Below are 11433 nucleotides of genomic sequence, written 5' to 3'. Positions count from 1 at the left end.
TATTACATGTCGGTTCGGTTCGGTTATGGTGGGTATGAAAAAAATGATAACCATAACCGACCCGCAACTTTCGGTTTTCAAAAAACCCATTAACCGACCCACCGGTTTTTTATTTGGTTCAGCCTTTTCGGTTCGGTTTTGTCGGTTAATTCGATTATGGTTCGGTTAATTCAGTTTTTTGCACACACCTACCTACAACCATAGCACATAGCCTAAGGCATTCAATTAATATCAGTTGAGTAAAATGCCAAAATCGTCTCAGAGGTTTGGCCACTTTTGCCTGTTACATCCAAAATATATATATATATATTTTTTTTTGAAACTTGACCCATGACGTTTCATTTTTCTTACTATTTCCATCCAAATAACCAGCTTAATTAAAATGTATCGCTAACTCCGAGACAATTTTGGCAACTTCGTTAACTTAGGGACGATTTTGGCAATCTACCCGTTATTCTTTTTTTTTAATTTTCTTTTTTTCTTTAAATAAAAAAATAAAAATAATTATAAATATAATATATGCATATACACACACATTTATATATAGACACTTATTTTTTAAATTTTCTTTTTTACCTTTAGATAAAAAATTATAATAAATTATGATGTTTGGTACAACAGGAGAAATGGGTGACACTAATGTTTGGTACTACGGATCGATGTGGAGAGTTGAGGTATGGGTGTTGAGATAGACGGGGTGGTTGTGATGGCGAAAGTGGTTTTGTTGGTGATGGGGGTGGAGGTGGATAGAAGAGAGAGTGTGTGTATGGTGTGTGTATATATATAATTAAAAATGTGTGTATATGTATATATTATAATTAGTTTTTTTATTTTTATTTAAAGGTAAAAAAATTTAAAAATAAGTGTATATATAAATGTGTGTATATGTATATATATATATATATATATATATATAATTTATAATTATTTTAATTGTTTTTTATTTAAAGATAAAATTATAAATTTAAAAAATAAAAACAACAGAAAAATAATCAGGTAAATTGCCAAAATTGTCACTGAGTTAACGAAATTGTCAAAATCGTCCCTGTTAGTGCATTATGTCTATTGACTTCATCTTGTATCGAGTCATGTAATAGTATTGGATAGGATAATCAGTGCTCGAGGTGCGAGAAACAGATTTTAGTGGAAATGCTAGTGATTCCGCTTGAAACTGTCAAAAGCCATTTCAAGCGAAATCACATTAATAGTGATTCCACTTGAAAACGTCTTGGTCATTTCAAGCGGAACCCCATCTACTATATATATAGTTGTTCCGTTCATTTGGAGCGGAATCGGGGAATCATAGAGGAAGTCATTGTTTCGGTAACGAAGTGATGCCGAATTGTCTCCAGGTGCTGTAAACATTATTAGATCAATACACGAGACATTTATATTGAATTGAGCATCCGTGTCATTGATTGCGCCTTTGATTCGGATAAACAACTCTTCTGATCGACTTAGTCAGGTCGTACATCGATCCTACAAGTGGTATCAGAGCTCAGGAAGAAGAGGTTAGCTCAATTGCATCAGTTTTCTGACTTCTACACCTTCTTTTTCAAATTGGACAAGATTCCACGGTCAAAATGGATTGAATTTTTCACAGTTTATACAAAACAGTGTTCTAACAAAGCCTTGAAAGAATCAGTTCAAAATCCAGCTTAAAAATGACAAAAACATGCCATCGACTTGATTCCGCTTGAACGAACAACCTTATTTCGCTTGAAAAATTCAACAAATTTCGCTTGAAAAGTGCTATTCCGCTTGAAATAGCAAGTTATTCCGCTCGAAACAGTTATTCCGCTTGAAAAATACATCTGATTTCGCTTCAAATGGTGTTCCGCTTGAAATTGGTACCTGATTTCGCTTGAATCAGTATTCCGCTTGAAGAATAGTTCTGATTTCGCTTGAAGCAGTGATCTCGCTTGAAAGTGTTATCCTACTTATTTCGCTTGAAAGAAGATATTTCGTGTCAAGATCATTTCACGTCAACTGAGTATCAGTCTGTTTCAGATATATTTTGATATTATTTGTACTGATTGTATTTGTTTGTTTGTTTGTCTCCAGATTATTCAATAATTTCAAACCATGGCTGAAGAATTCTACAATACGTTCTTTAATGCATTCACATCCGAATCTTCCGAAACATCAACGGTCACACCAAAGTCAATTACAAAAGTGGTCAATGAAAACATTAATCACGACAACTTTTATGGAACTTATTCCAAACCACCCAAGCTGGATAATATTGAAGATTATACTTGGTGGAAAGAACAATTTCTCAACTGGGCAAAAGCATACGCTCATGAAAGCTGGTTCTGTCTAGAGTTTGGATATGAGAGACCAAAGGATGACAAAGGAGAGGAAATTCCTATGAAGAAATTAGGTGTTGAGGACAAAAAGGAATTCTCGTCTGAACAGAGAATGATTGCTTTGATCCAGTCGGCTATTAGAAATGACATTTTTGCATTGCTTAATCATGACGGGTCATCAAAATCTGTGTGGGAAGCTTTACGAGTTAAAGCTGAGGGGGGTAAACAGATTAAGAAGAACAAAATTGCTTTATTAAAGAAAGAATTTGATCTGTTTGATAGCATTAAAGGAGAGACTGTAAGGCAAATGATAGAGAGATTCTGTCACCTAAAAATTGAACTTGAACGTTTAGAAATTGTGAAAACAAGAGAAGAAATTATTGACAAAGTAATTGAAGCGTTACCACGAGCTGATCAGTGGCAAATGTTTGTTTTTATCTTAAAAATGATGCTTTGTATGATACAATTTGTCTTGATACATTATTTGAAAAGATTGAAACTCATGAGCTTGAATTGCAGAAACAGAACAAGATGAGCAGTTCTGCGCATCAACAGAATGTTGGTCTGTACTACAAAGGAAGTTTACCTTCGGTGAAAGTTGATAGTTCACCAAAGACAGCATTCAGTGGTGAGAGGACAAAGAGCCAGAGAAGAGCTCATCAAGTTATGATCCGGGTTATCATTCATCGGCTTCAAAAGCTAGTTCTGAAGAAGCAGAGGAGATATTGTGCCACATTGCTCTCAAGTTGAAAAATTCTCCTGCAATGAGCATCAATGCTGCTAAACAGCAAATGAGTTTTCTTGCATCTGTTCTGGAATCGTATGAAGGTCTTGTAGCTGGCAAAATTGGAAACTCAGAGTTAACCAAAGAAGACTACGACCAGATTGATCCGGAAGAGATGGAACTCATTGACATCCGCTGGTGTTTAGCTAGTTGCATCCACATAGCTCAGAGATATATGGAAATTACTAGGAAACAATCTCTTGGAGGTGCATCAACAAAACTTGGATTTGACAAATCCAAAGTGACCTGCTTCAAATGTAAGCAGAAAGGTCATTTCAAGAGAGAATGCACTACTTCTGCAGTTGGTGGAAATGAACATCCGTTCAATGATGATTACTACCAAAAGGCGATCTACCACCGTAGCAGAGAAGAGCCAAAGATGATTGAAGATAAACCCAGAGAAAAATCAAGAGCTTGTTTTGTAATTCAAGATGATGAAGGTTTTGATTGGAGCGAGATTTGTCCAGAAGAAGATCGCTTAGAAAATGTTCGAAAAACAGCTCATGGCAGAGCTATAACATAGAAAAGACAGTTTGTTTTTGTTGCTGAAATTAAAGAGGAAAACAATGAAGAAAAAGATAAAGCTGAAATCAAAGAGAAAACTCGAGAAGAGATTTTGAGTGAGAAAACTTATCGAGAAAGAAACATTGCTTTGAATAGAATGAATGAGATGCAGGAAGAGTATGAGAATGCTGTCAGCAGCAAAAGATGGGATAAAAAGAGAGAATGCTACTTCAACAGAGAAGGTGAACCAGTTGTTCCGAAGAAAGATATAATCTTTGAAGATGTTCTTCTCATAATTCCTTCAAGAGCCGAGTACTATAGAAATGTGTTGAAAGATGACACATATGCAAAAAGGCATGAAAAGAAAATTAGATATGCCATGACATCGTGTCTGAGAAAAAGGGATGAAGAGAGAATGAAGAAGAATGTTGAAGAAATGGTGAACAATCTGAAGAAAGTTGCTGAAGAGGTTAAAGCTGAAGTTGTTGAAGTTGAGGTTGTGAAGGAAATCAAAGTTGTGAAAGTTGAAGAAGTGAAAGAAGAAGATGTTGTGAATGTAGAAGTTGAGAAAGTTGTTACTGAAGAACAGAAGATTGGAGAAGATGAGAAGAAAACTGAAAGTTTGACTGAGGAAAAGATTGAGAATTTGAAGTCTGCTAGTGATAAAGGGGCTGGTGATGAGAAGAAGGAAGAGCTGAAGCAGACAAGGGCAGCTGAAAACACCGAAGTGCCAATCACTGAGGTAAATTCTGATTCTGAAATCTTAAAACCGACTGAACAATGCAAGAAATGCATGGAAACATGCATAGCTTGTACTGAAAAAGATGAGAAGTTCAGATCAAGAGATCTTGAATTCAATAAAATTGAAAACATTTTCAAAGAAAAATGCAAAGAAATGCTAGATAATGAAAAAGTTTTAAAAGAAAATGATGAAAAACTTTCAGAAAATTATAAAAAATTAGAAAGAGAAAATGAGATGTTGAAAGAAAATGTTTTGAAAAAGACAGAAGAATGTGATCAAAAAGAAAATGTTTGTCAAGAAATGAAAAAAGAATATGACTCAATGAAATTAGCATATCACATTACAAAAGAGTCATATGAAAAAGTGAAAGATGAAATAAAATTTGCTCAATCTAGAATGAATTATCTTTCTGAAACAACTAAAGAGATTAAACGAATGTATGAAATCAAACAAGGTGTTGTTAATTCCTATATTGAGGATGTTGCTAAGCTAAAGCGACAGATTGCTAACTTAGAACAGGACAACAACAAGTTAAAAAGTTATCACGTGTCATCATATGTGCTTGAAAGAATTTTCAATATAAAACCGGGAGATGGTGAGTCTGAGCAAAACAAGAAAGGCATTGGCTCAGAGTTTCATCAAGTTCCACCACCGGAAAAGTTTGCATTTTTTGATGAAGAAAAGGTCGAAAAAGCTTTCAACCTGGTAGATCAATTGCCAGACAACATTGACATAACCGATTCCAAATCTGATGATTCTAGTGATTCAGAGGTGGTAGGTAAGGTCGTTGAAAGTGTGTTGAAAGAAGAGTCAGTTGATACAGGTAATTCTGAATCACAGGATGAAAATGAAGGTAATTTTCATGATGGATATCTGAAAAACACAAAATCCGAGAAAATTTTGAATGATGATTCAAAAGGATTGGTATAACCATGACTGGATCAGACAAATTATTCTTAGATGTTGTATTCTCAATTCAGAATGTGATTTCAGAAAAGGTTGATAAAGTTTTCAAAATGGTTGAAATTGAAAAATCTGAAATTTCAAAGTTTGCTGGTAAAGGTCACAAAACTTTTATAACAAACCGGGTTTCAAAAAGAAAAACACGAAGGCTGGGTTGGGTTATAAGAAGAAACAAAGTTGGAAAAGAAATGAAGTTCCGAGTTCTCAAACAAAGATGAATTTTATTCATGGAACAACATCAGAAGAAGAGAAAGAACTAAAATTTAGACGACAGTCTAATGATGAGTTTTTAGCTCAAAAGAAAAAGCAACAACCACAGGTTAAAGATGTGTCCAAGATAGCGTGTTTCAAATGTGATCAAATTGGACATCTTGCACGAAAGTGTTCAAATCTAGAACCTGTTGACGTTGACAAAAAGAAATCTGAAAATGTTGAGAAACAAAAATCTGAGGATGTGAAACAAAGGTCAACCAAATTTGATTCGAAACAAACTTGGAAGTACAATACAAACAAGTTTGCTTCAAATCAAAGTTGGAAATCAAACCAGAATAGGTTCGATTCAAGACAGACCTGGAATTCTCACACACCCAGATTTAGAACAACACAAAGTTGGAAAACATCAGTTGATATGACAAAACCCCAAGAGTTTTGGAAACCAAAAGTTGTTGTTCAAAATCAAAAGATTCAAAAAGAGACACATTTTTATAAAAGAGGTACACCGAAAGGTCAAACATGGTCTGTTAAGAAACAAGTAACTTCGGTAAAAGATGAGAAAGTTGAAGTTAAAAATGATAAGGTCTTTGTGAAAGATGACAAAGAGTTTCCAGCATTGAATGAAAATTATTGCATTAAAATGCCTAAGGTCAAACAGACCTGGGCTAAATTGTTCAAGTAATTGAGTTAGTTGAATGTGCAGGTGCTCACGAAAAATGAAGAATGTGAAAATGGAAACTAGAGCAGCCTGGCACATGCAAAGGAGGAAGAGGCTGCTGGACCCTGGTTTGGTTGAACAGGGAGTTTAACATTTTCTGTAAATAAATAAACAATATTTCAAAAAAAAAAAAAACCCTAAAAATTTGAAAAATTAAAAACCAAAAATATGTGTTACTTGAATATGCCGAAACCCTCACGGCGGAACAAACATGATTACTTTCACAAGATTGAAAAACGGTTTTCAAACTGTCGAAAATCAATGGGTTGTAAATCATGGGGGTATTTACTGTTTTTTGTGTAATATGGTTCGCAGTTAGCAGAAAATGGATGGCGAGACAAAGCATCAGTATTGGTTGTCAAATTTTCTTTTAATGATTTTGCATTTTAGGGGGAGAAAAATTGTCAGAAAATCCAAAAACATTAGAAAATTTGAAAAAGCCAAAAAAAATGATAAAATTCAAAAATTGAGTTTTTGTGTAAAAAAAGGAAATGATAGTACATCAGTAGACAGTTACAGTATGCTAAAGAATTGTAATGATTAAATAGTGTTAAACAGTCTCACTGATGATATGCCGATAGGTTTTTATACATTTAGTAAACTTTTTCGGGATATAAACTTAAGCAAGTTTGAATTTTGCTTATTTCGTGGGGAACACTACTTGGATATATAGGTAACCCCTGAAATCTTGTTTGAAAGGTCCCTCTTTCTGAGATACTAGGTCTTTATACTCAGTGATATCTGGGGTATTATTCCGGGACTTCTGCTGAATGGAAGTTCTGACCTAGTCCCCGAATAATACTTTTCGTATTGCTTGAAATACAGCGTCGCCCTCAGCAAAAATGATGAAACAATAAAATTGATAATCATTGCTGTTGAAGAAAAGATCCTCTAAAGGGGACACACCTAAAGTCGAACCGTCATCTCTCTGCTGAACGGAAGTTCTGACCTGAGCTCTCACGGTTTCGCATCTAACCCCTTACAGATATCATCTAGGTATATTCACCTGTAAGACTGAATATTGGGATCTGGATACGGGAGTATATTCAAGAGGTGGGACACATGAATGAGTTTAAGTTCTTAGAACACCTAATTCGTATCCTGAATCAGTTGAAATTTGTGTGAAAATTTAAGTGGATCAGTATATCGACAATCTAACTGAATTGTTTAATTCTTAATGTGTAACTAAGTTCAACGGTACTTGTGACTTGTCAAAAACTGATATAATCCTCTGACGCATACTCAAACAAAAATATTGTCTGTAAATATCTTTGTACATATTTCTTTACTGCTTTATATTTTCAGAAAAATACAAAAAGATTTTTGATTCTGCTTTATTTTCGACAACTGATGTCTGAGATGCTGAGTTTCAAAATCTAAGAAAGCGCTGATTGTGTTTCTAAAAATAAAACAAGTTCATTAATTTGAAACTTGAATTAAAAAAAATCAAAAATCAAAAACAGTTTGTGATATCTCCAAGGTCATTAGTTTGGACTTGGATGATTAACTGTGAGGATTTTGGATGCTTATCACTGCCAAATCTGTAAAGATTGTTGATAGGGGGAGTGATTTAGAAAGTTTGAAAGAGCCAGATTACGATTTCAGAAAATTTAAAATGTTGTTACTTATAAATGTATGAGTGTTGCAGGTAAAAGTCCAGACTACGATCCTGATAGCATAGTCTAAGGGGGAGTCTGAAGACGAGCTCAAAGCAAGGGGGAGCTTGTGATAGGAAAGCAAGGTGTCGATCCCTAAAGCACGGAAGCTTGACGAAAGGGGGGCCTGAAGAAGCTGATAAAGATAGAGCCAGGATAAGAACCTGTGAAGAAAAAGAAAAAGATTGATAGATGCTTACAGTGTTAGACAATTTGGAAAGAGCATGAAGACTGATCAAGACTGAAGATGTGTCATGATAAAGACTCGACACTGAAGACTTCGTCAATATCCAAGGGGGAGTCTATTAGTGCATTATGTCTATTGACTTCGTCTTGTATCGAGCCATGAATAGTATTGGATAGGATAATCAGTGCTCGAGGTGCGAAAAACAGATTTTAGTGGAAATGCTAGTGATTCCGCTTGAAAACGTCTTGGTCATTTCAAGCGGAACCCCATCTAATATATATATAGTTATTCCGTTCATTTGGAGCGGAATCAGGGAATCATAGAGGAAGTCATTGTTTCGGTAATGAAGTGCTGCCGAATTGTCTCCAGGTGCTGTAAATATTATTAGATCAATATACGAGACATTTATATTGAATTGAGCATCCGTGTCATTGATTCCGCCATTGATTCGGATAAACAACTCTTCTGATTGACTCAGTCAGGTCGTACATCGATCCTACAGTCCCTATGTCAACGACACATTTAATTGAGTTAGTGATTTGGATGAAATAACAAAAGAAATGAAAAGTCACGGGTCTAACTACAAAAAAAAATATTATTTTGGATGTAACAGACAAATGTGCGTAAACATCCAGGACGATTTTAGCGTTTGATTCATATCACTTTATTATTTGAGATTATTTTATTTGTTTCCACTCTATAATTTGATTTAAGCAAGGGCGGACCTACGTGTTCGGATGGATGGACGGGCACACCCCTGAATTTTTATTTTTCTTTAGTAAATATATGATTTAATCTCGAGCGCCACAAGATTTTGATGTTGCACCTCAAGAAACGTATTGTAACTAAAGAGAACTGGAATAGGATATGTAGTGCAAGAGAATTTTCTAGCAAGCTATAGTTGCTTTGCAACCAAAGAGAAAAATAAAGAAGGGTTGAAAGAAAAATATTTTTATTGGTATGTATTTTATCATGAAAGTTGGAAATGGTTGTTGATTTGCTGCAAGATTATCACCTAAGAACATGTGTAGTGGAGAATGATTTGGGCGTGTTTTGGCCTCATAACGCCCCAAAACGCCCCACGCACCGGCTCCCGAGGCGTTTTCGTCCAAATTTTGTTGTTGGTGTTTCCTCAAACACGCTTGAACGAAAATTGAATGGCCAATAAGAAATTTCCAACTCATTTATGATAATATTATATGTTTTATTTTTCTAAAAAAGATAATAATTGGATAATCATTATTAGGGTATTATAATACTACACTCATTTTTACGTTTACTTCGCATAATGCCCCCATATGCCACATGTCACTACACCCATTTTTACCTTCAACCAGATACCACATACATTTTACTCTATTAATTTTAACGACGAACGCCTTTATAAGGAATTACATCATTATGATTGTAGGAAGAACGAAGCACAAAGATTACAAAATCCACATAGTATAAGATAATTGATAATTTACTTCATTGCTCTGGTATTCAATAATTGTTTCTGAACCAGTAGATACCCTTGTTCTTTTCATCTCTTTCATCATCAGGCTCAATGAACAAACCGTTCTTGGATTCTCTCCATAAAGCCACGAAAAATGGAGTACTGTCACTTTGATAAAACTCACCGAGAATCGGCCTGATCGCTTTAGTGGCTTCCATGGCATGATAATGAGGAATGTATGAGAACAAATGGTGTAACACATGTGTGTCAGTAATGTTATGGAACACCTTGTTTAGAACTCCATAATCCCTATCAACAGTCGCGAATGCGCCTTTCATCCAGTTCCATTCGTTGTCATCATAGTGCGGCAACGAAGGGTGCGTATGATGAAGGTATGTGATGGTCACTAGAAACGCGTTCATGACCATCAACGCACCACCATAGACACAGAAAAGCCAAGTGAACCCTTGAATCATGGCCACTTTGTACAACAAGTAAGAAAAGCTTAGGAGCCCAATATCAGATATGAGGATCAAGACTCGCTCGTTATCTGCAAAAATCGGGCTCCTAGGATCATAATGACTAGCAAATTTATCATAAGGTCTTCCAGCCGCATTAATCGACAAATATATGTACCACCCGAGAGTAAGTTTGACAAGAAGAGTTAGAGTTCGACCAATAAAGTTGTTTAGGTAAAACGCGGAAGCATTAAGTGTAGATCTTCTCTTTGGGACATACACCTCGTCATGTTCGAGTGAACCAGTGTTAGCATGGTGTCTTCGGTGGCTTATTTTCCATGAAAAGTAAGGTGTCATAAGGCATGAGTGTAGAATCAACCCTAGAGTATCCTCAAGCCATACATGATCACTAAAAGCATGGTGACCACACTCATGAGCAATAAGCCAAATACCCATGAACACACAACCTTGAAGGAACCAGTAAACTGGCCATGCAAGATAAGGAAGAGGGTGAGGGAGTTGTGGGATAAAAGTTGTGGCAAGGTAGTAAAAGACCGAGACGGCTGTAAGATCGGCTATCAGATACGAGAAGGATCGAATCAAGGATCTTTCGAAACAATGAGGAGGTATGGCTTTTTTAATATCGGCTAGTGTAAATGGTGGTTTTGAGGTTGGGGCTCTTTTGATACCTCCAGCTTCGGATTTCTTGACATGTAGATCATGAGGATTTGATCGGCCACCTGCGCCCATGTTGCTGAAGAGTGAAGATATTGATTCACCAAAGAACAATTTTCTTCTTTTTGGTAACAGATGAAAGGTGTTCAATGGGTGATGAGAACTACTATCTTCCACTAAGGATATTTATACTTATGTGGCCTTTGCCACCTTTGTTTACTTTCATGCACTGCAATGACCTTCGGGGATCTTTCTTTCTTCTTCTAGTAAAAAACAAATTGATGGTTGTTATGTAAATGACAAAAGGGTACTTTTCTTCTTCTTTTTCTTTAACGTTGTAACACTTCGAATATATTAGCTAACTATTAAACTGTTGGATAGAACGAGTATTATTGAATGTTAGACATCTTTCTTTTTTTTTTTTTTTTAAGAGTAAATTGCCAAAATCGTCCTGAGATTTGGGCATGTTTATCATTTTCACCCAAAACAACTTTTTTGTACAATATAGTCCTTTACTTTTGTGATTTTTGCCATTTTCATCCGAACGTCTAATTTCGTTTATTTTTTTCTATCAAACATTTGGATGAAAATGGCAAAAAATCTCAAATTTTAGGGACGATTTTGGCAAAAAAAAAAGTTTGAAGTTTGGATGAAAATGGCAAAGTATCTCAAAAGTGAAGTACTATATTGTAAAAAAAAAAACTGTTTTGGATAAAAATGGCAAACATGCCCAAACCTTAAGAACGATTTTAGCAATTTACTCTTTTTTTAACAGCAAATTTAAATC

The 11433-nt window shown here is 35.3% G+C and overlaps 1 protein-coding gene across 1 annotated transcript; it reads right to left on the bottom strand.

The window, feature by feature from the left end:
• Nucleotides 1–9295: 9295 nt before the first annotated feature.
• On the bottom strand, nt 9296–10808 carry LOC110865239 (delta(12)-acyl-lipid-desaturase). Its single transcript, XM_022114475.2, has one exon. The coding sequence runs from the start codon at nt 10719–10721 to the stop codon at nt 9561–9563; it is 1161 nt and encodes a 386-aa protein (XP_021970167.1). The 5' UTR covers nt 10722–10808; the 3' UTR covers nt 9296–9560.
• Nucleotides 10809–11433: the final 625 nt, after the last annotated feature.

Source organism: Helianthus annuus, chromosome 6 (assembly GCF_002127325.2).
Source record: "Helianthus annuus cultivar XRQ/B chromosome 6, HanXRQr2.0-SUNRISE, whole genome shotgun sequence".
Lineage (NCBI taxonomy): Eukaryota > Viridiplantae > Streptophyta > Magnoliopsida > Asterales > Asteraceae > Helianthus > Helianthus annuus.
This window is presented reverse-complemented; position numbering and strand designations above follow the sequence as displayed.

Excerpts from the sequence above, each read along its gene's own strand:
- LOC110865239 (XM_022114475.2), bottom strand. The coding sequence starts at position 10,721 with ATGGGCGCAGGTGGCCGATCAAATCCTCATGATCTACATGTCAAGAAA.